The sequence below is a fragment of the Callithrix jacchus genome, chromosome 7, assembly GCF_049354715.1.
Source record: "Callithrix jacchus isolate 240 chromosome 7, calJac240_pri, whole genome shotgun sequence".
NCBI classification, from domain to species: Eukaryota; Metazoa; Chordata; class Mammalia; order Primates; family Cebidae; genus Callithrix; species Callithrix jacchus.
The window spans coordinates 70044230-70068062 of NC_133508.1; the positions used below are offsets into that span (position 1 = coordinate 70044230).

Below are 23833 nucleotides of genomic sequence, written 5' to 3' on the forward strand. Positions count from 1 at the left end.
TTACCCCCATTTTATGGTTGAAGAAAACGAGGTTTAGAATTCTTCCAAAGTCACACAGCTTAGCTGTAAGCCGGAAATTGAAACTACAACTGTCCAATTTTTTTCCTGCCTATCGGGCTGGTCACCTCTAGTCACTCTCTTTTTATTTCTTACTGTGTTTGCTTTATTTCACAGGGTCTGAGGCTCTCACTTCGCCCCCCTCAATAGAACCCGGCCCCCTTCTGCTCTAGTGCCTTCTCATTGGGCCGTGCTGTTATTCGGGAGCGTATGGAAAAGGCCTGGGTCGCCATGAGTCCCGTCCCCATGTGTCGCCCCCTTTCCGATTTGTTCCAGTGCCGGGGTCCGTGAGAAGCTGACACATCTATTGGCTGACGACGTCTGAAAGGCAGCAAACGAAGGGGGGACGCCCACCGGCGCTAGCGCGGTTCATTCTGGGAATTGTGGTTTCAGACGTTCCATTCCTGGGGTGGCGCCGCTCGGACTCCGGGTCCCAGCATTCCCTGCTCGAGCCCGGGAGCACTTCCGCCCCGTTGTGAAGTGGGTGTCTCGGTGGGTGAGTCCGGGTGGCGGGGCGGGGGCAGCTGAGACGCAGGCTCTGGGTTGGAGACTTAGGAGGTGGTGGTGACATAGTGGGCTGGGGAAGGTGAGAGGGGAGAAAGAAGCTTATATGTGGGGGTGGAGGGTGAGGGGCGGTCAGAGGATGCAGCGGCTGGAGATGGGAAGGGTCATACAGGGGTCGGGGATGAGGAGGCGATAGAGGGCCCTGGGAATGTGGAGGGCCTTAGAAAGGTCTGAAGGTGAGGAGGTAGAGGGAGGTTTTGGAGGTGGGAGAGCCCTAGAAAGGTCTGGAGACCACAGAGGAAGGGATAGAGGGTCTGGGGCCCTGGCAAAAAGTGAAGAGGGCCTGAGCTTGAAGCCCGACCTTAAAAATAGTGTTTCAATCTCTATCTTCCCGTCCAGAACAAGCATATCTAATTTAATACCTCTCTAATGATTGTTACCTCTGGAACCCAGTGGATGGAACTGGCTCTCGTGTTCTGCCCCAAACCCGCACTTCTTTCCTATGCCTTATGGAAGTCAGTGGCATCGTCATCCCATTTACCTACCTATTTACCTACCTACCCTCTGATTCCTCTTGCATTCTTTCACGTCCAAGGATCTTCCAGTCTTTCCGTTTCTTTAATATATTTCAGTCGGCCTCTCTCTTGTAGGGTTTTTGCAGAAGCCTTTTCAGTTCCCCAGCATGAACACACACATTGTACCTGGTGTGATCTGTTTAACCTACAAATCTGATTATGCCTTCTGCCTGAAAACCTTCATTGGCTCCCATCACCTGTAGCGTTATGCCAAACACCTTGTCCTTCGTAAACTCCTTTTGCAGCCTAATCTTCATGCACCTCACACTCCAGGGCTGTCAAGTTTCTCCTCAATTCCTGAGTAGGCCATTTGGTTTTCCATTATTATATATGCTGTTCTCTCTGCTTAGAATATTTCTCCTTGCCTGTCACCTTTGCCAAGAGAACTACTTTAACTTAAAAAAACCAATTCAACTCTTATTTTGCTCAATTCCCTTAAGCAAATTAAGTCACCCCCAACCCCTGGCTCCCAGAACTTCTCTTATTACCATATTTGATCATAATTATCTGTGGCTTGTGTGTCTCTCCCACTAGACTATGAGCATCTCCAGGACAGGGACAGTGTCTCCATCACCTCTGTTTCCCCATTGGCCAATCTAGAGCAGTAAACAGTTGATGTGAAGCAGTAAATACTTAATGTATGTGTGAATAAAGACCAAGCAGGGTAAGCTTTGCTAAACTAGCCTTGAAGACTGCTATTTCTGGTGGATTTCTAGGGCAGGAGCTTTAGTCCTCCCCTGCCTGGCAGGGCTATCTGCTGGAAGCTGAAGCTGATTCATTGCCAATGGGAGTTTAAGCCAGGGGTGACAAATACATGGTATGTGGGCTACTAGTGCCCCTTTCTGTGTCCCTCGCAGTCATGGCTAATTGGATGATTCGCAGCGCATATTCACACAGTACTCAGCCCTCAGTACACTGCTCTAGGCAGCCACTTACAGCTGATTGAAGTTTGTGCTTTAAATGAAACCTGTTTGCTCTCCCTGGTTTAAGCCCTTATGTGGGAGGTCAGGTCAGCCTGCTTTAAGCCATAGCTTGGACTGTCAGCCAAATGGGCCTGACAGCCTTTGAGGAGTTCCCAGTTTTTTCTCTTTGGAGGTCACAGACCAGTCTTGTCCTTTCCCATGAAACTGGAGAGAATCTTCCTTTTTCACTGAGTGGGCTCCTCATGACCACATTCATACTTACTACCCTAGGAGCCACGATGCCCCCCAGCTTCCCTGTGTTTGTAAAGAGATCTTGATTTTGATGGCAGTCAGCACTGATCCCTCATTACCTGGGAGAGTCTGTACTCTTTCTAGATCTTCCTGGATATTGGAAGAGACTTTTGAGATCACTTAATTGAAAGATGGCAAAGCAACAGCCCATGCTGAGTGAAGTCCACCATTATGCTTTATTTAATCCTCATAGTGTGTGAAACAATTTTGAGTTGGTTGCCAACATTTAAAAATCCAGAATGCTAGCTTATTTTAGAAAAATTAACAGGCCTAGGAATATTCTGGGCCTGTGTTCCCCTAGCGCACTATAGTTGGCTATAGTGCCCATGCAGTTCACTTCAGTCATTGATTTATTTACATTGCTAGGTCCTTGTACCCACTTACTCTAGTTTCCCTTCCCCCTTGCTCTACCCCATCATACTAATTGGTGAACCTAGGGCACCTGCTGAGTAGGATCAGGCTGTAAGCTGCAGTCTAACTAGGCAGCCACAGGGGCTACGTGACTTGTCCAAAGTAACACAGATGATTAGTGGCAGGAGTGGAACTAGAATTCCGGTCTGCTCACTCCTGCCTTAATGTTCTTTCCACTCTCCCGTACTATCATCTTAGGAGTTTGGTTGACTGGCAGACATTGAAGAGGCTATAAGACATGATTAAGAAAAAGGATTGGAGAAAAGGGATCTGAGCTTAGACCCTAACTCTGCCACTTGCTAGTTGTATAACCTTAAGTGAATCTTCATAGATGTTCAGTTTCCCTTTAGGTAATTCAAGATATAGTGCAGTCATACCTTGTCAGATAATTATATTTTAAGGGTGAAAATCACTTTAGCCAAAAATCACAGTCAACTTGAAAATCGTTTGGCAAGGAGCCATTTCAGAAACCAACATACTGCCTTTAAATAAATAAGCTAATCAACACAGCCAGGCTTTGTTGTTCGAACACGAGATGAGAATTGGCTTGTGTTAAGGACTGTGCAGTATGAAAGACACTTTACTCACACTCAGTGGAAAGAGAAGCACGAAGGAATCAAGATCAACCTGGAGACTGGCAAAATCCTAGGCGCCATCACCACATGCTTATTCTTGAACAGACAGTGAATGGAACTGGCTGCATTATCTAAATTATGCTCTTTCTCTCTTTCTGGTCTTTGTAGTGGAGGTTACAGGTCAGTGAAATGCAGCTCAACACCTAACAAGACTCCAGTTGCTGCCTGGAGGATTCAGTGAGATTATGAATGTGGAACACAGCACTGTGCCTGGCACCCTGTGGTCACTCAGTAAAGGGGTTCTCTTAGAAATTGCTGGTCCTAATGAGGCTCAATATTTGGTCATCTCAGAACTGAGGAATGCCCCTGTCCATTTTCCCTTGTTCACTTCTGTGTGAAGTCACCCTGCTATTGGCCGACTGTTGGCCTCCCTCTCCCCGCAGTAGCCTGCTATCTATATTTCAGTCTAACTTCCTTAGACTGGAAAAGGTTATGGTGATATATGGCCCCCGGGGCTTTCCAATTTCTCTTTGAAACAAACCTTTGGGACTTTCAAGTTTTCCCAGAAGAAAATACCTGTTGTCTGAGACTCTAAGCTTTGGGCCTGGTGTGACTGCTAATTGCCTGCTTTGTTGTGGTGTCCTCTTTATGCAGGAATGCAGATGTCTTTGCTTGCTTATTGACTGTCTGTCTCACTAGACTGTAATTTTCTTGAAGGTAGGGACTGTCAGTCCCAGCTACTGTTAGACCTGTAGTTTCCAAACAGGGTATAGTAGGTACTCTAGAAATGATTAGTGAATTACTCCTTGTGTGAGAAGGTGAGAGAAATGTGTTTGAATTCATGCATCAGTAAGGTTATGGTTAAAGAAATTTCATGAAAGGTGAGTTCTTTAATCTCAATTATGGATCATCTGTATCACATTGGGTTTTTGATATACCAGATTATCATTTTAATAAATGGTAATAAAACTTTTTAATGGCCCTGCTATTTATCAGATACTGGGTTGAGCACCATGGATACAGAAATGAGTAACATACAATACTGGTCCTAGTAATATAGTCTAATGGGGCTGTCAGATGTAGTCACAGGTTACTACAATAGTGTAGGATAATACCTATATTAGAGGGATGTACCAGTTGCTTTGGGAATATAAGATCAGGGAGGCAATTCTTGGAGGACAGGACATGACAAGGGGGTGACATTTGGAACCCAACTTGAGGGAAGGTTGGACTTTGGACATGTATAGGAGGAGGAAGTCTACACTGGGGCCAGATCATGGAGGTATGGGATGCCAGGCTAAGGTGTTCAGGCATGACCTAGAGGATTGAATACAGTGCTGTCTTCCTCCAAAGTGTACTAGCTACTGGCTTGGGTGCCACATTGTGGTCTCACTTCCTGCCTATGGGAAAGGGGCATCTCTTAGCTCCTCTACCCCATGCAAAGGTGGTGGAAGGTATGGCAGAAGTGGGGAATAGAAGCTTCTGCCTCCCCTTGCTCACACTCTGTCCTTTGTCTTTCTGTCTTCAGAGTCTTGGGGAGCAGTCCCTTTTCTAGGAGCCTCTTGAAGGACTTGCCATAGATGCAGGAAGACATTGGATGAGGATAACGTAGCTGAAGTGAGACGTCTTGTCTAGACAATGGCTGTGGCTCTGGAATCCCGAGCCCAGGGGTCTCCCCGACCAGAGCCTGAAGAACTCCTGATTGTGAAACTGGAAGAGGACTCATGGGGAGCAGAATCCAAACCCCGGGAGAAGGAACATGATCCTGTCCCTGGCCCTGAGGCCTCCCGCCAGCGCTTTAGGCAATTCCAATACAGGGATGCAGCTGGGCCCCATGAGGCCTTCAGCCAGCTCTGGGCTCTCTGCTGTCGTTGGCTGAGGCCAGAGGTCCACCTCAAAGAGCAGATCCTGGAGCTGCTGGTGCTGGAGCAGTTCCTGACCATCTTGCCCAGGGAGGTCCAGACCTGGGTGCAGGCACGCTACCCTGAGAGTGGTGAGGAGGCTGTGGCCCTGGTGGAAGATTGGCATCGAGAGATCAGGACTACAGGACAGCCGGTGAGGCAAACAGTCTTCTTCAAGGAGTGGGCCAGGCAAGGCAATAGGGCTGTGACTAGGTTAATAATTGCCAAATTCACAATAAAAATAATAATAGTTATTGAGAACTGACATTTATCGACCATTTATATCAGGCAGTGTTCTAAGTGCTTTACATGTATTAATCCACTTAGTCCTGTTAATAATTTAATGAGATAGGTACTGTCATTCTAATTTTACCAGTGAGAAAACAGAGACAGAGAAAAGATAGGTAAATTGCTCAGGGTCTCAACAGCTGCTAGGTGGTAGTCAAGATTTGAATTCAGGCATTCTTACTCTAAAGCTTGTATGCCTAACCACTACTCTAAACTGCCTCCCACTACCATATTCACAATATGACTTACTTATATTGTGTTTTATACCTAACATCTTTCTATATATGTGATCTCTCTGAGTACTTATAACAGTAATATAAGTAGACAGGAATAGTATTACTATCCCATTTTTATAGATTAAACTAAGGGCCAAAAAGTTGACCAAGCATAGTGGCTCATGCCTGTAATCCCAGCACTTTGGGAGGCTGAGGCAGGCAGATTGCTTGAGCTCAGGAGTTTAAGACCAGCCTGGGCAACATGGTGAAACCCCGTCTCTACAAACAATACAAATGAAACAAAACAAAATGTTAAGTGGCTCACAAAGGTCATTAGTGAGTACACCAGAGCCTAAAGTCAAATCCTTAAGTTCCCAGGTCATTGTTAGATGCCTCCTCTGCAAACCATGGGAATTAAAATACCTCTGAGCCATGAGGCTCAGATGAGATATTATTTGATGTTTTGTGAGCACTCACTGTGTGTCAGACACTGGTCTAAGTTTTTTTTTTTTTGATATGGAGTCTTGCTCTGTCACCCAGGCTGGAGTGCAGTGGTATGATCTCAGCTCACTGCAACTGCCTCCTGGTTTAAGTGATTCTCCTGCCTCAGCCTCCTGAGTAACTGGGATTACAGGCGTATGCCACCATGCCCAGCTAGTTTGTGTATTTTTAGTAGAGACAGGGTTTCACCATGTTGGTCAGGTTGTTCTCAAATTTCTGACCTTGCGATCCACCCACCTTGGCCTCCAAAAGTGCTGGGATTACAGGCGTGAGCCACCACACCCGGCCAGCTTTTTATATATATCCCTCATCTAAATAAACACAGCAATCCAGTAAGGTAGGTGCCATTATCATTGTTATTTGTCAAATGAGTAAACAGAGATAGAGAAGTAAGTAACTTGTCTAACTTTATATAACTATGAGATAGAGCTGAGGTAAGGGAAATGAAAGTATGGATTTAACATTCGTAATTTCAACAATTTGCTAGTGACCCTAGAAGGCCCATGATATAATGCATAAATTTGCTGTGACACACATTTTGAATCCTGCTTTGAAGCTGGTGTATATAGAACAGATCCTTTAGCTGGATCCAGAACCTTCATCTAAACATAACTGCTGTTCTCCATTTGTTATAGTTAGTAATTCTTCTTATATTATACTTACATTTTGCTGGGAGACATTATAGGTTAGGGAACACATCCCTAGCAAATGGCAGCGGTTTTCTGTATACTTAAACTGTAAAGTTCTATACAGTGTGAGATTGTGGGAGCCAAGGTTTAAGATCTGTGGCTTTGCTCTTTGTGTTTTTGTTTTTTTGAGATGGAGGGTCTTGCTTTGTTGCCCAGGCTGGAGTGCAACAGCATGGTCTTGGCTCACTGCAGCCTCCGCCTCCTGGGTTCAAGTGATTCTCCCGTCTCAGCCTCCCCAGTAGCTGGGATTACAGGTGCCCACCAGGACGCCCAGCTAATTTTTGTATTTTTTTTAGTAGAGATGGAGTTTCACCCTGCTGGCCAGGCTGATCTTGAACTCCTGAACTCGTGATCTGCCTGCTTCGGCCTCCCAAAGTGCTGGGATTATAGGCATGAGCTGCCGCAACCAGCCTGCATTTTGGATTTCTTTATAAACTGACTGAAGATACAAGGAGAATAATATATAATGTTACATAAGTAAGTATAAGAGAGAGTGCCTTATTTAAATATACCACCCCACCCCCCCATATTGTTTCTTTTAAAGAAACCAGCTGTTTGTCTTAAGTGGCAGTGAAGAAACAAATGGAAATTTTAGGGCTTCAGAGTTGGAAGATGAAGAACTTGAGACCCAGAGATGAAAATTGATTTAAATCAAGGTCTTTAAGATTCTTCATCTGTAAAATGAGAGGGTTGGACTAGACCAAAGGTTCTCAAATTATGCCCCTGTGAGCTGACCAAAAGTTGAACTGCTTCTAAAGTTGAGAAAAAAATAAGGTAATGGAATCTTCTCTGTTACGTATTTTTCTTTTTACTGTGACCTTTTTTTGTTCTTTATTTTTTAACTTTCCTACCTGCTTCTGAGTGCTCACAAATTTCAAAACAAATGGACAAGTAGCAGAGGAGCTTGTTTTTTTTTTCAGGTACAAATGTAGCTTGTGATTTTACATTGTAAGATACATAACTTAGTTGCATTCTTTGCAGGTAAAATTTTTCAAGTCTTAATAATGGAATGAAATATAGTTATAATATTCCTCAAAGTGAACCACCACCTGAAAAAGGTTGGTGTCTACAGGACTAAATGGCCCCTAAGATAGTTTCCTAAAAAGGATCTTTCAGCTCTGCTATTTTGTGATTTTTACCTTGTTTCTTCTGTCGGCACCATCTTGTCAAATCCCCTCTCCGTCAGGTGTTCCCTCTCCATCAGGTGCACAGGCATTTTTAAAAAACAGGCTTTATTTTTTAGAGCAGTTTCAGGCTCACAGCAAAACTGAGCAGAAGGTACAGAGAGTTCCCATCCCTCTGCAACAAGCCTCCCTAACTAAACATCCCTGCACCAGAGCAATAAGTTTATTACCACTGATGAACCTACAGTGGAACATCATTATCACTCAAAGTAGCAGTTTATGTTAGGGCTCTTAATGTTATTCATTCTGTAGGTTTTGACAATCTATAACATTAAGGGCCTTATTATAAACTGTATCTACCATTATAGTGACATAGTAACATGTATCCACCATTACAGTGACATACGGAGTAGTTTCACTGCTGTAAAAACCCTCTGTGTTCTACCTGTTTATTCCTCTTTCCTCTAACCCCTGGCAACCACCGATCTCTTTCCTGTCTCCATAGTTTTGCCTTTTAAAAGATATTATATAGTTGGAATCATACAGTATATAGCCTTTTCAGATTGGCTTCTTTTGCTTAGTAGTTTACAGTTAAGTTTCCTCCATATTTTTCATGGCTTGCTAGCTCATTTCTCTTTAATGCTTATTAAAGAGATGTACCATTGTGTGGATGTACCACATTGTGTGGATGTACCACAGTTTATTTATCTACTGACCTACTGAGGGACATCTTGGTTCCATCTTAGTTTTGGCAGTTATGTATGAAGCTACTATAAATATTCATATGCAGGTTTTTGTGTGGATATAGTTTTCAGTTCATTTGGGTAAATACCAAGGGACATGATTGCTGGATCGTATGGTAAGAGTATGTTTACCTTTGTAAGAAATTGCCAAACTGTCGTCCAAAGTGGCTGTACCATTTTGCATTTTTATTAGCAATGAATGGGAATTCTTGTTGCTCCACATCCTTGCCAGCATTTGGTGTTTTGGATTTTTGTATTATATTGTTGTTAGAATTTGCAATTCACTAATAACCTACCATGTTATACATCTTTTCATATGTTTACTTGCCATCTGTATATTTTCTTTGGTGAGGTAACTGTTCAAGTCTTGCCCATTTTTAAATTGGGTTGTTTGTTTTCTTACTGTTGAGTTTTAAGAGTTCTTTGTATATTTGAGATAACAGTCCTTTATCAGATGTGTCTTTTGCAAATATTTTCTCCCAGTCTGTGGCTTGTCTCATTCTCTTGACAGTATCTTTCATAGAGCAGAGTTTTTAATTTTAATGAAGGCCAGCTTATCAATTATTTCTTTCATGGATTGTGCCTTTGGTTTTGTATCTAAAAAGTCATTATACCTAACATATCAGTTTTCTCCTATATTTTAGGAATTTTATAGTTTTTCGTTTAAGATTAAGTTCTGTGATCCATTTTGAGTTGATTTTTGTGAAGGATATAAGCTTTCTTTTGCCATGTGGATATACAGTTTTTATATCATTTGTTGAAAATATTATCTTTGCTTCACTGTATTACCTTTGTTCCTTTGTCAAAGTTCAGTCACCTATCTTTATGTGGGACCATTTCTGGGGTCTCTGTTCTGTTCCTTTGATCTCTTTATTCTTTTGCCAACACCACACTGTCTTGATTACTATAGCTTTGTGGTAAATCTTGAAGTCAGGTAGTGTCAGTCCTTTGATTTTTTTTTCCTTCTTTAACATTGAGTTGGTTATTCTAGGTCTTTTGCTTCTTCGTATAAACTGTACATGGCCAGGTGCAGTGGCTCACGCCTGTAATCCCAGCGTTTTGAGAGTATGAAGCGGGCGGATTGCTTGAGCCCAGGAGTTCAAGAACAGCTTGGGCAACATGATGAAACGCCATTGCTGTTGGAAAAAAAAAAGAAAAAAGAAAAACAAATGAACAAAAAAGACTTTACAGTCAGTTTGTTGATAGTCACAAGACAAATTTCAGTGATTTTTGGTTGGGTGTGGAATCTGTAGATCAAATTGGGAAAAGTGGACATCTTGATAGCAGTGAGCCTTTCTGTCTGTGAACATGGAATATTGTTCCCTTCATTTAGTTCTTCTTTGATGTCTTTCTTTAGTAGTTTTCCCCATGTAAATCTTCTATTTTTTTTTAGATTTATGCCTAAATATTTCATTTTTCTGGATGAGAATGTAAATCCTATTATGACTTTAATTTCAAATTCTACTTGTTCATTGTTGGTATACGGGAAGGTGATTGACTTTAGCGTATTTGCATATTGTACCCGGCAAACTTGCTATAACTGCCTATTAGTTCCCAGAGTTTTTTTTTTTTTTTTTTTTTCTGAGACAAAGTTTCGCTGTTGTTACCCAGACAATCGTGCAATGGCACGATCTCAGCTCACCACAACCTCTGCCTTCTGGGTTCAAGCAGTTCTCCTGCCTCAGCCTCCCGATTAGCTGGGACTACAGGCACACACCACCATGCCCAGCTAATTTTTGTATTTCTAGTAGAGACGGGGTTTCACCTTGTTGACCAGGATGGTCTTGATCTCTTGACCTCGTGATCCACCCACCTCGGCCTCCCAAAGTGCTGGGATTATAGGCGTGAGCCACTGCACCCGGCCTCCCAGAGTTTTTTGTTGTTGTTGACTTTTTCAGATTTTCTCCATAGACAATCATGTCATTTGTGAATAAAGACAGTCTTTTTCTTTCTTCCAAATCTACATACCTTTTGTTTTCTTTCTTTCTTTTTTTTATTGCATTTTAGGTTTTGGGGTACATATGAAGAACATGCAAGATTGTTGCATAGGTACACACGTGGCTGTGTGATTTGCTGTCTTCCTCCCCTTCACCCATATCTGGCATTTCTCCCCATGCTATCTCTCCCCAACTCCCCCCCTGCTGTCCCTCCCCTATTCCCCCCAATAGACCCCAGTGTGTAGTGCTCCCCTCCCTGTGTCCATGTGTTCTCATTGTTCATCACCCGCCTATGAGTGAAAACATGTGGTATTTGATGTTCTGTTCTTGTGTCAGTTTGCTGAGAATGATGTTCTCCAGGTTCATCCATGTCCCTACAAACGACACGAACTCATCGTTTTTGATGGCTGCATAATATTCCATGGTGTATATGTGCCACATTTTCCCAGTCCAGTCTATCATCAATGGGCATTTGGGTTGGTTCCAGGTCTTTGCTATTGTAAACAGTGCTGCAATGAACATTCCTGTGCATGTGCTCTTATAGTAGAACAATTTATAGTCCTTTGGATATATACCCAGTAATGGGATTGCTGGGTCAAATGGAATTTCTATTTCTAGGTCCTTGAGGAATTGCCACACTGTCTTCCACAATGGTTGAACTAATTTACACTCCCACCAGCAGTGTAAAAGTGTTCCTATTTCTCCACATCCTCTCCAGCATCTGTTGTCTCCGGATTTTTAAATGATCGCCATTCTAACTGGCGTGAGATGGTATCTCAATGTAGTTTTGATTTGCATTTCTCTGATGACCAGTGATGATGAGTATTTTTTCATATGTTTGTTGGCCTCATATATGTCTTCTTTTGTAAAGTGTCTGTTCATATCCTTTGCCCATTTTTGAATGGGCTTGTTTGTTTTTTTCTTGTAAATCTGTTTGTGTTCTTTGTAAATTCTGGATATCAGCCCTTTGTCAGATGGGTAGATTGCAAAAATTTTTTCCCATTCTGTTGGTTGCTGATTCACTCTAATGACCGTTTCTTGTTTTCTTTCTTATCTTGTATTAGTCTGGACTTCCAATATGAAGGAATAGTGGAGGTAACATCCTTGCCTTTTTCCTCATCTTAGTGCAAAACCATTGTGTTTCTTACCATTAAGTAGGATGTTAGCTGTAGGTTTTTTGTAGATGTCCTTTATCAAGTTGAGAAAGTTCTCCTCTATTTCTACTTTGCCAAGTTTTCATTATGAGTGTTGGATTTTGTTAAATGCTTTTTCTGCATCTTTTGATATAATATATGGTCATGTGATTGTTCTTTTTTTTTGCCTGTTGACGTGATGGGTTATGTTAATTGATTTTCAAATGTTGGACCAGGCTTGTATACCTGAGATAAACCCACTTGGTTGTGGTGTGTCATTTCTTTTTTTTGAGATGAAGTCTCACTCTGTCACCCAGGCTGGAGTGCAGTGGCATGATCTCAGCTCACTGCAACCTTCACCTTGCAGGTTTAAGCAATTTTCCTGCCTCAGCTTCCCAAGTAGCTGGGACTACCAGGTGCCCGCCAGCACGCCCCGCTGATTTTTGTATTTTTAGTAGAGATGGGGTTTCGTCATCTTGGCCAGGCTGGTCTCGAATTCCCGACCTTGTGATCTTCCCGCCTCAGCCTCCCAAAGTGCTGGGATTACAGGCGTGAGCCACTCCACCTAGCTGATTTTTGCATCTTTGTTCATGTGGAATATTAGTTTGTAGCTTTCTTGTCTTGTAATTTCTTTGGTTTTGGTATTAGGGTAAATGCTGGCTTTATAGAATGAATAAGGACATATTCCCTCTGTTCTTAACTTCTGGAAGAGACAGTAGAGACTTGGTATAATTTCCTCCTTGAATGTTTCATAAAATTCACCAGTGGACCCATCTGAGCTTGGTGCTTTCAGTTTTGAAGATTATTGATTCTTCAGTCAATTTCCTTAATAGATATAAGCCTATTCAGATTGTTTATTTTTGTATGAGTTTTGGCAGATGGGGTGGGTAAAGGAACTGGTCTTTTTCATCCAGGTTATCAAGTGTGTGGCCATAAATATTCCTTTATTAACCTTTATGTAGTTCATAATATACCTTTATTATACTTTCAGTGTCCATGAGATCTGTAGTGATGTCTCTGTTTTCACTTCTGATATTAATAATTTGTCTTCTGTCTTCTTTTCTCTTTTATTTTTGAGACAGGTTCTTCCTCTGTTGCTCAGGTTGGAGTGCAATGGTGGGACCTTGGCTCACTGCAGCCTCTGCCTCCTGAGTTTAAGCAATCCTCCTGCCTCAGCCTCCCAAGTAGTTGGGACTACAGGCCCACACCAACATGCCTGGCTAAGTTTTGAATTTTTTTTTGTAAAGATGGGATTTTGCCATGTTGCCCAAGCTAGTCCTGGGTTCAAGTGATCCACTGCCTTGGCTTCCCAGCACTCTGGGAAGTGTAATCCCAGAGTGCTGGGATTATAAGCATGACACACCGTACCTGGACTGTCTGTCTTTCTTAGCCTGACTAGAGGCTTATTATCATATTATTTTTGAAATGGGGTTTCACCGTGTTAGCCAGGATGGTCTCAATCTCCTGACCTTGTGATCTGCCCTCCTCGGCCTCCCAAAGTGCTGGGATTACAGGTGTGAGCCACCACGCCCAGCCTGAGAGTAGAGGTTTATTGATGTTATTATTTTTTTCAAAGAACTATCTTTTGGTTTTGTTGTCTCTATTGATTTCCCATTTTAAATTTTATTTATTTCTGCTCTAATTTATATTTCTTACTTCTGCTACTTTGGATTTAATTTGCTCTTCTTTTTTCTAGGTCTTTCACTTGTATACCTGTGTCCCTGGACTCTGACCTTTGCCAGTGCTTCTCAATTTTTTCCCATCTTAGGTGGGACAGGATGCCTAGAGGGGGCTGCATTGGGTATTTCTCATCTTCCATATGAAAGAGTAGAGGGAGCTGGAATTACATATTTCTTTTCTGACAGCTAGGTTAGGCTTTGGTAAAATAGTTTCTGCTGAGGACGGGCCTTATTAAGAAGAGCAGAGAGCCATGGTGTATTTCAAAATGGTTCCTTTTTTCTGCTGTCAGCCATAAGCATGGTAAGATTTTTCTCTCATATTTATTGTAAGGATCTGGTTGAGCTCTTGGAGGTAAAACTTACAAAAATGTGCCCCCACTCAATGATTGAGTGCCTTGGAGTTTTTAGCTTTCAGAGTTGTCCACAGTGACCTGCCAGCAATTCATCTATTATAGTTTAGGTTTTTCTTCCCTGGCACTGGTTCCCACAGAGGCTTTTGCTCCACTAAGTTGTGGTTCTCTGATTCTACCTGTTTGCCTCTCCAATTTTGGGGGCAGTGGTTTGCCCTGTGACCTGAATTCTCTGACAGATCTAAGAAGAGTTGTTGATTTTTCAGTTTGTTCAGCTTTTTACTTGTTACTGTAGAGTCTAGAGTGGAAACTTCTAGACTCTACAGACTTCTTGGAAACCAGAAGTCTGACCTACTGATGTTTTTGCCCCCGGTTGTCACTTGAATCTACTTCTTTCTGTGTCCAAAATTATAATCCATGGAATCAGAATCTTTGCTTAAGGATGGTAAATAGTTGGAGAAACAGGTTGAGAGTAAAGATTGTTGTTGAATTTAGTCACACAGTTCCTCTATAGATTATAATGATAACAAAGTGAATTTTTTTTTTACATGAACACATAAGGAGATTGATAAGCAGATGTTTTCTGTGTGAAATCATACAGAACACTGGTGAATCTCCTTATTTGGAATGGCTGTTGATGCTCATGGCCCATTCCTATATATCTTCTCAATGGTAAAAATCCTTCACTGTGAGTGAATTTGAGTTTTCAGGCCAGCCAAAAAAGGAGCTAAGTTTGGCAAACTCAGTGAGTTGATGAAGATAATTGTTATTATTTTGGTTCAAAACAATAAGCCTCAGAGCAGTGTTTTTTGTATGAAAAAGAGGGAAACTAAGAATTTACATTTACATTTGTTTGTATGTAGAAGGAAACTCTAAAAGAATGCAGAAGAATATGGTTACCTGTGATGAGGAGAGTGGGAAAGAAATGGGTTGATGGGATAGAGATGGATGAGGGTGGGGCATTTTCACTGAATATACCACTATATGTATTTTCTGTTTTTAAACCATGTGAGTCTATTATCTATTGAAAAACATTGAAATACATTTTAAAAAGTTAGATGTTTCTCTAAAGTATTGAGATTGTTATATTGTCGAAGTTTTACAGCCAGGAAATAACTAACACCTTGACTGCACTACCACTGAACTTGGAACCAGATGAGAAGTAGAGATAAGAAATTAGCTGTACGATTGATAAAGTTCATTGGGTAATGTTATTTTAGTTGATTATTCCCTTTTATTTTAAATATATTCTCTGCATCTCTGAGTACCTTTTTTTTTTTTTGCCTGAAATTCACCATTGAAATGAAAATTGCCACTTCCTTTTTCCTTTTGAGTTAGAGTGCCTTGTCTTTCACGTGTCCTTCTGTTTTAAAATTAACAACACATACTTTTACATCATTTAAAAATTCCATCTGATTTCTGTTTTTGAGACAGGGTCTCACTTTGTTGTCTAGGCTGGAGTGCAGTGGCATAATTATAGCTCACTGTTACTTCGAAATCCTGGGCTCAAGTGATCCTCCTGCCTCAGCTTCTAGAGTAATTGGGAGTATAGGCATGCACCACCACACCTGGCTAATTTTATTTATTTATTTATTATAGAGATGAGGGCCTTGCTATGTTGCCCAGGCTGGTCTTGAACACTTGGCATCAAGTGATTCCCCTGCCTCAGCCTCCCAAAATGTTAGAATTACAGGCATGAGCCACTGCACCCAGCCTCCCTCTGTAATTCTTTGCCCTTTTAAAAAATTTTTTATTTTAAAAATATCTTTGTCTTTCAGCAGAGATATTCAGGGCAACCACATTTGGTGTTATAATTGTATCCTTTTTTCCTGTGTATCCCGTGTATTTGGTTTCATAATTGTATCCTTTTTTCCTCCCGTTGCCTTTGAATATACAACTTGGTAACTTTTATTTTTTGTTTTGATAACAAAAAGTAAGCAAACTATTTTTGATGCTTATGGATTATTTTTAATGTTACCCAAATTTTACATAATTTCTCTCTTTAAGAATCAAAAATGTTTTGAACAGTGGCACTCTCATTGAAACACTTGGATAGCTACTTGTGTTCAACAGATAGTACTCATTTGGTGGTATGAATGCTGGTCTGCCTACCAAACTCACTCTGATGGCTTTCCCATCCTACTTCAAACCATTTTGGATCTTGAAAGAGCCTGTTAGCCTCTGGACCACAGTTGTACTCAAAATACCAAAGTGGGTCTTATTGAACTGATGATTGGGAATTTGGGCTGTTTGTGTGTAGGAACTGGAATTGTATACAGAAGAGACCGGGCCCTTAAAGACCGGAGAAGAATCTCAGAGCTTCCAGCTGGAGCCAGTGGATCCTTGGCCTGAGGGACAGTCCCAGAAGAAGTGGGTGGCAAATACATGCCCTGACTTTCCCAATCATCTAAATGCCAAGATGGCACCACAGCCTTTGAAAGAGAGTGGTGAGTAAGAGAATCTGAGAAGATTAGGGAATGAGGCCTTCTGCAGAGGAGAGGGATGGGGGAGGTAAGGTTGGATGGATGGGGAGGAAGGGTGTGCAGAATTCAAGGCAAGGGATAGGCTGCAGTGTGGTGGGCACACTTACTGAGAAGTAAGCAAGCATCATAAAGAGGCTGCAGCTGTTGGTGGTGCCAGCATGCTTTGCTATAGTTAGAGCACTGCAGCAGGTGCAGGCTGGGACAGGGGTGGGTGGTGATCACAGGAGGTCAGGGCTGGCATCTCCCACATGGCCCACTACTCATAGCAGCTTAGGAGCTACACATTCTAGTAGGGAAGTAAAGGGGAAGTCTGCACTGGCCACAGGGTTATCCCCAGCTTGATCTAAGTGTGACCTTTGGAAAGCCGATCTTAGAGGGAGGTGATTTTTTGGGAACCAGAGCTTGGGTTTCAGAGACATTTTCTTTTCCTCAGCTGTCCTCACTCCCCGAGTCCCTACTCTCCCAAAGATGGGGAGCGTTGGAGATTGGGAGGTGACAGCTGAGTCCCAGGTAAGCTGCTACTCGTTCTTCCTTTCCTGTCATTACTGCTCCTGTGCTCTTGCCCCTGCAGTATTCCTCCTCTCTCTCCATGACCTCCCCTCAGCAAAAGGGCATGAGGTCCAGGGTGTTAGCCTTTGGCCCTCACTCCCAGTCTCCTGGGCCCCAAACATCCTCAAAGACATGTATGTACCAAATGGCCATCCTGCTCCTTATGATGCTAGCTTCACACATGGTATCCGTCTGTTCCCATCATCTTTCCTGGGGCCTGCTAGGGTTCCTAGGCTGTTGTCCAAAGTCAGTGACGTTTGGGTCCTTGTCTTGTGCATCTCACAGGAAGCCCTGGGCCCTGGCAAACATGCTGAGAAGGAGCTCTGTAAAGACCCCCCAGGAGATGACTGTGGGAACAGCGTGTGCCTGGGTAAGGAGACGTGCCCTCTGAAGGTGATTTTGTCATGTTTCTGATATGCTCAGTTCCCAAAGAGGGTTTTGCTGCTCCTTTAAGAATCATGGCTCTGCAGTCTCTGGAATTTCAGACGTGGGAAGAAGACTTGCCCTTTGTAGCCAGCACTGCCATGGCAGGAACGGAGTCTGCCTGGGAGATGGAGTGGCAGGATGACTTACAAGAGCCTGCACTTTCTGGGCACATTAACTTCCTTACCTCAGTCTATTCACCACTGTCCAGAGGCCAGGCCAGGCCTGCCATCTTAGAAATCTGATTTTTTTCAGCACTGTAAACAAGATCTCTCTCTCAGGCAGACTTAAGTGAACTAAGCCCATGAGACCAGTGAATTAAACCCAGTAGGAATAAATATCACAGAGCCCCAAATACCTGAAGCCCATATGACCAGCACAGACTCCTTTCTCCATGAGCAGTCCTATGTGGGAAGCTAAATAATAGGGAACGTTTCCCTGTGGAGCCTGGGAAACCGTGTGGGGAGTTAGACATGTGAATAGCTGAAATAGAAGAGGCTCTGATAGGCCTGACTTATGGTAAGTTTAGATACCAGAAGCTCGCTGGCTACTGGCTTGACATTGGAATCCTTTTTTACACATGAAATCTGGGGGAAATAGTGTTCAAAGGAACAGACTTTGGGAAGTACTGAATTAGACTATCCTTAGGCCTCTCTAAACTCTTTTCATCTAGTTTTCTTCAAATATTTATTTTAATTATAGGCTTCCTATTTTGTTAGAGCTGGGAGCTATTAGGATAGCAGTCCTTTAAATGCAGCTGTTTTAAAAATAAGGAAATGAATTTTCTTACATTATTAGAAGTCCAGAGGAGGACATGCTTTTACCACAGTACAGATTAGCTGAGCAATGTCCTAATGGGTCTGTGTTCTTTCTTTCTGTCTGCCATCCTCAGTGTTAGCTTCATTTTAAAGCTGTTTTGTTTCATGGTCAAAAGATAGATTGCATTGGTGGCAATGGATGCCTAGCAGGACAGAGACTCACTACACACACACGCACACGCCCCCCTTCCTTCCAGCCATGGAGTTCAGTTAATTGGGTCAATTTAGGTCATGTGCCCATCTGTGGACCAATGAGTCACTCTTATATGATGTTTCATGTTTTGTAACAACAACAAAAAACAAACGAACAAAGCAAACAGGTCTCATAACATTCTTGTATATGGTTCTGTTACGTCTTCCTTCTCATTCCTGCAGACATTTTATGGGATCAGCATGGGAATTTCTCATCAGCCTCTTGCAAGGAAAAGATATAAGTTTCAGGGAGATTTTGGACAAACATGTTGCTCAACAGACCATTTCTACTGTCATTTCTCTTCTTCCTTGTGTAGGAGTTCCAGTTTCAAAACCAAGTATCACCTCTCAGAAAGAGCAAGAACCAGAGTTTTGTGGTCTAAGTCTTATAAATTCTGGGAAAAGGAGCACTGCAGATTATAGATTGGATAATGAGCCAGCTCAGGCATTGACCTGGAAGGAGTCAAGAGCATGGGAGGAACAATACCAGTGGGATATGGAGGACATGAAGGTGTCAGGTGTTCACTGGGGCTATGAGGAGACTAAGACTTTCCTGGCAATTTTGAGTGAGTCTCCTTTCTCTGAAAAGCTCCGGACTTGTCACCAGAACCGCCAAGTATATCGGGCCATTGCAGAGCGGCTAAGGGCAAGGGGCTTCCTGCGGACACTGGAGCAGTGTCGCTATAGGGTCAAAAACCTCCTGCGGAATTACCGGAAAGCCAAGAGCAGCCACCCACCAGGTACCTGCCCCTTCTATGAGGAGCTGGAGGCCCTGGTCAGGGCTCGGACAGCCATCAGAGCCACTGATGGCCCAGGAGAGGCCATAGCACTCCCCAGGCTTGGGGATAGTGACGCAGAGATGGATGAGCAGGAGGAAGGGGGCTGGGAGCCTGAAGAAATGGCAGAAGATTATAACGGTGCTGGCCTGGTCACTGATGAGTCTACCCAGGGGCCCAGGATTACAGGGGTCCCAGCTCTGTTCCAGAGTCGTATTGGTAAGAATATGGGGGTTTAATCGGATTCAGATTCCAACCCTCTGACCAGCTAGACTGCTATTCCCTGAGGTCAGGGTACAGGGTGCAAGTCTGGATCAATGTCACTAGAGTAAAGAGCTGTGTTCCTTAGGTCATCCTCAAACTTCAACTCTCTTTTCCCATGACCAAGTCTCTTTGCAAAAGTCTTCTTAGTTATAGAAGCAAACATTTTTAAAGCCTTAAGGGGCCTCAAAGAGGGAGTCCAGTATTTCCAAAAGTGTGTCACTGATAGTGTGGGATGATCATTGACGTTACGTGAATGAACTTTAAATTCTGGTATTTATGTATTTCTCTTAATTTGTATGAGTGCATCAGCCTGTGATTTCACAGATAGCAAATTTAGGTAAAGAGTGATGGCGAGTGAAATATTGAACAGATAATGGCAGAAATCACGACAGTGTAGACTTGAATAATCAATGTCTAGGAAACACCCAGTTACTGTAAAGGTGCAAACATGGAAGTCCAAGAGATGAGGCATGTTATAGACACACAGGTAGGAGCAGAGCCCAGATCAGAGCCTATGGCTCCTGCTTGCTGATTTTACATGGTTTTCCCTCCACTGTGTTGCCTTTCTGTGCTATATCGTTTTCCTGCAGAGGAGCTGAGACTAGACCACCTCCTTTTAATTCCTCTGCAAAGGGGGAAAGTGTATCCTCAGTTGGCCTCTTTTGCAGGACTATTTGAAATTCATGTATGTCTCCAATCTTTAGGGGTTCTCAGCTTTCATGTTTTGTTAAAAGGAGAATTTATAAAATAAATAGAGGACAGGTATTGAATGAATATGGGGAAAAATCACAGGCATCCCAATTACAGGTCTTTACCTGAACTAATCAACTAAAGCCTCTTAGAAGAGGGTGAGGGTAGGAAGCTCTGGCTGACTGTCCTAGCATGCCCCTGAGAAGCAAAGGGATATTCCCCAGGTACCTGGTTAGTTTCTGACATGCCTGTGTTTTAGGTAGTTTGAAGGGCAGGTGACTCTAGTCTCTGATGACCTAGGCACATCTCATTATGAAGTCTCACAGTTCTGAACTTTTCACTCCTGACAGCAGGTGTGCACTGGGGCTACGAGGAAACCAAGGCCTTCCTGGCAATTCTTAGTGAGTCCCCATTCTCAGAAAAACTTCGCACCTGTCACCAGAACAGCCAGGTGTACCGGGCCATCGCAGAGCGGCTGTGTGCTCTGGGCTTCCTGCGGACTCTGGAGCAGTGTCGCTACAGATTCAAAAACCTCCTTCGAAGCTACCGGAAAGCCAAGAGCAGCCACCCACCAGGGACATGCCCTTTCTATGAGGAACTGGACTCACTGATGAGGGCTCGGACTGCAGTCAGGGCCATGGGGACTGTTCAGGAAGCTGCAGGTCTCCCTAGGTGTGGGCAGAGCAGTACTGAGACTGATGCCCAGGAGGCCTGGGGTGAGGTGGCCTGTGAAGATGCTGTCAAACCTCCAACCTTGTGTCCTGTAGCCACAGACATGGGTAAGCCTGGAGTAACTGGATGTTCACAGAATCCATGGGCATGTGGAGAGGGTGAGGAAGCCAGGCTCATTATCTTTTGTCTCTTAATTAAAAGGGAGAATGGGATTGAATAGGAAAAAGTATTTCTGCTCTTCTCAGATTATTTAGTCTGTAGCTTTATGTGGTCCTCTGAATCAGTCAGTCAGTCAGTCAGTCAGTCATTCTATCTTTTACTAGGATATATCTGGGCAGCTAGAGACTTTTTTCAATCTAGGATTCAAAACAGGATATATGGAATGTGCTAGAAGAAGGAGGTATTCATGATTGAATAGTAAGATAGAGGAATTTGCTGGGGAAACAGTTTTGCTGTGGCTGCTGGGGTGAGCCCCATGGCTCACTTGGTGGGGTCACCATAACCCAGAGTCTTATTACTCAGTTTTGCAGGTCAGAAACACTTATATATGCCAAAACTGGATCAATTTCATGTTAGTCACATTTATGAGATGTGAGATATAAGTCTTTTGCACAGAGTGTGGCAAAGACTTCAACAGCAGTTCCCACTTCAGTGCTCACTGGAGAACCCACAAGAATCAAATTCATATTAGCCAACTTCACAGATGTATGATACAAATACACACACACACACACACACACAAACTAATGAGTGGAAAAAACTGCATTTCTGTCCATTCTTTCAGGTTTTGAAATGAGGCATGAAGACCCAATTTCTGAGCAGGACATCTTTGAGAATTTGCCTGGAGCCTTATCAAAATGTCCTACAGAAGCTGTTTGCCAACCTCTTGACTGGGGAGAAGACAGTGAAAATGAAAATGAAGATGAAGGGCAGTGGGGAAATCCCTCACAGGAACAGTGGCAAGAAAGTTCTTCTGAAGAGGACTTAGAAAAACTTATTGACCATCAAGGCCTGTATCTTGCGGAGAAATCCTACAAGTGTGACACATGCATGAAGAGCTTCAGTCGGAGCTCCCACTTCATAGCCCACCAGCGAATCCACACAGGTGAGAAGCCCTACAAATGCCTTGAATGTGGAAAAAACTTTAGTGACCGCTCTAACCTCAATACCCATCAGAGAATCCACACTGGAGAGAAGCCCTACAAATGCCTTGAATGTGGGAAAAGCTTTAGTGACCATTCCAATCTCATCACTCATCAGAGAATCCACACAGGAGAAAAGCCCTATAAATGTGGAGAATGTTGGAAAAGCTTCAACCAGAGCTCAAACCTTCTGAAACATCAGAGAATCCACTTGGGAGGAAATCCTGACCAATGTAGTGAGCCCGGGGGAAACTTTGCCCAAAGTCCATCTTTTAGTGCTCACTGGAGGAATTCTAGAGAGGAGACAGCTCCTGAACAACCTCAAACTGTCAGTAAGGACTTGAATTCTCCTGGACCACACAGCATAAACTCAGGGGAGAAACTTTATCAGTGTTCTGAATGTGGAAGAAGCTTCTCTAAGAGCTCTGCCCTCATTAGCCACCAAAGAATCCATACGGGAGAGAAACCATATGAATGTGCTGAATGTGGGAAAAGCTTCAGTAAGAGCTCCACCCTGGCCAACCACCAGCGCACCCACACTGGGGAGAAACCATATAAATGTGTGGACTGTGGGAAGTGCTTCAGTGAGCGCTCTAAGCTCATCACACACCAGAGAGTACACACAGGAGAGAAGCCCTACAAATGCACCGAGTGTGGAAAATTCTTCCGTGACCGTTCTAACCTCATTACTCACCAGAGGATTCATACAGGAGAGAAGCCGTATAAGTGCAGAGAGTGTGGGAAATGCTTTAACCAGAGCTCCAGTCTTATTATTCACCAGAGAATCCACACAGGGGAGAAACCATACAAGTGCACAGTGTGTGGCAAAGACTTCAACAACAGTTCCCACTTTAGTGCTCACCGGAGAACCCATGCAGGAGGGAAGGCATCGTAGGGGACACTCTCCCCAACAACAAAAGGGGACTTGATGTGTATATCTTATATCACAAGATGTATGCTAGAGAGAAATTTTCCAATTTTTAAGCTTGGTGTGTACCCAGGGAAGTTATCTTGGTATAAACCAGGTAATTTGGAAGTGAATTACAAATACTAAGGATCCCGATTTGAAGGCACTTTTCTTAAGTGTAATTTGTTTTTCTTCTGTAAAGACCCACACAGTATCCTCAGACTGTCCTTGTATTTGCTGTTGTGTAAGAGCTATGTCAGTATTTGAGCCAAACTGGCAGCTTAGGAGATTAGAGTTAAATCAGTGGCCCTGAGCAGTGATTCCAAACTCTCACTGTGCCTTCACACCACCCATGTGTAATCCACCCCATCAGCAGTGGTCCTCATACGTTCTCAGTTGGGGCATATCCTCAGGGGAGAATGTTGAGACTCTGGTGAGAGAGGAGTTGGCCTACAGCAGGCCACTGTGAGTTCAGTACAGAGTAGGAAGAACAGTGACATTAGAAAGTCAATAGCAGCAATAGCTGGTGTTTATTGAGCGGTTGCTCTTGTGCAAGTTCTGTGCTAAGAACTTTGTATACATCATCTCATTTAATACTCGCAACAGTCCCAGGAGATAAGTACTAACTTTCTCTCCATTTCCTAGAGTCTTGGGAGATTAAGTAACTCGCACTGGTCACACATCTGTAAGTGGGAGAGGCAGGATTCAACAGATATGTCTTGAGTCTGTTGTGCTCTTCTTACTATACTGAATTCCCATTCATGTTAGGTAACTTAGGGGCCAGAATCTCAGTGCACTTTGTAGACCACATTTCCCATTATGAAATTTCCACATTTTGAATTTAAACAAATACAGAAACTGAGAATTCCTAAAGATTAAAGGATTTGGGATATTCAGAATTGGTGAAGTGCTTTGAGCAAGGATGTAAGCTATTATCAAAATACTTGATGTGAGTTTCCACCTTCTCAATAATATAGATGAGAGATGCAGGTGAGTTGAGATTGGGAAAAATAATGTGGCC

General features: G+C 43.1%; 1 protein-coding gene across 8 annotated transcripts; it reads left to right on the plus strand.

Annotated features, from left to right (window-relative positions):
* The first annotated feature begins 506 nt into the window (after nt 1-506).
* Nucleotides 507-22978, plus strand: ZSCAN20 (zinc finger and SCAN domain containing 20). Of its 8 annotated transcripts, none has more exons than XM_035308653.3 (8): nt 507-553; nt 4865-5391; nt 16157-16343; nt 16813-16889; nt 17214-17298; nt 18679-19356; nt 20442-20870; nt 21548-22978. In XM_035308653.3, the coding sequence occupies exons 2-8, from the start codon at nt 4975-4977 to the stop codon at nt 22798-22800; spliced, it is 3126 nt and encodes a 1041-aa protein (XP_035164544.3). In that variant the 5' UTR covers nt 507-553; nt 4865-4974; the 3' UTR covers nt 22801-22978. The 8 variants fall into 8 exon arrangements, with proteins under 8 accessions (XP_035164544.3, XP_035164548.3, XP_035164545.3 ...); XM_035308657.3 differs by having other exon boundaries at nt 20445-20870; XM_035308654.3 differs by having other exon boundaries at nt 507-549.
* Nucleotides 22979-23833: the final 855 nt, after the last annotated feature.

Coding starts and splice junctions, on each gene's coding strand:
- ZSCAN20 (XM_035308653.3), top strand. CDS start 4,975: ATGGCTGTGGCTCTGGAATCCCGAGCCCAGGGGTCTCCCCGACCAGAG. Junction 5,392..16,156: donor TCAGGACTACAGGACAGCCG/GTGAGGCAAACA, acceptor GTTTGTGTGTAG/GAACTGGAATTGTATACAGA. Junction 16,890..17,213: donor AGGTGACAGCTGAGTCCCAG/GTAAGCTGCTAC, acceptor TGCATCTCACAG/GAAGCCCTGGGCCCTGGCAA.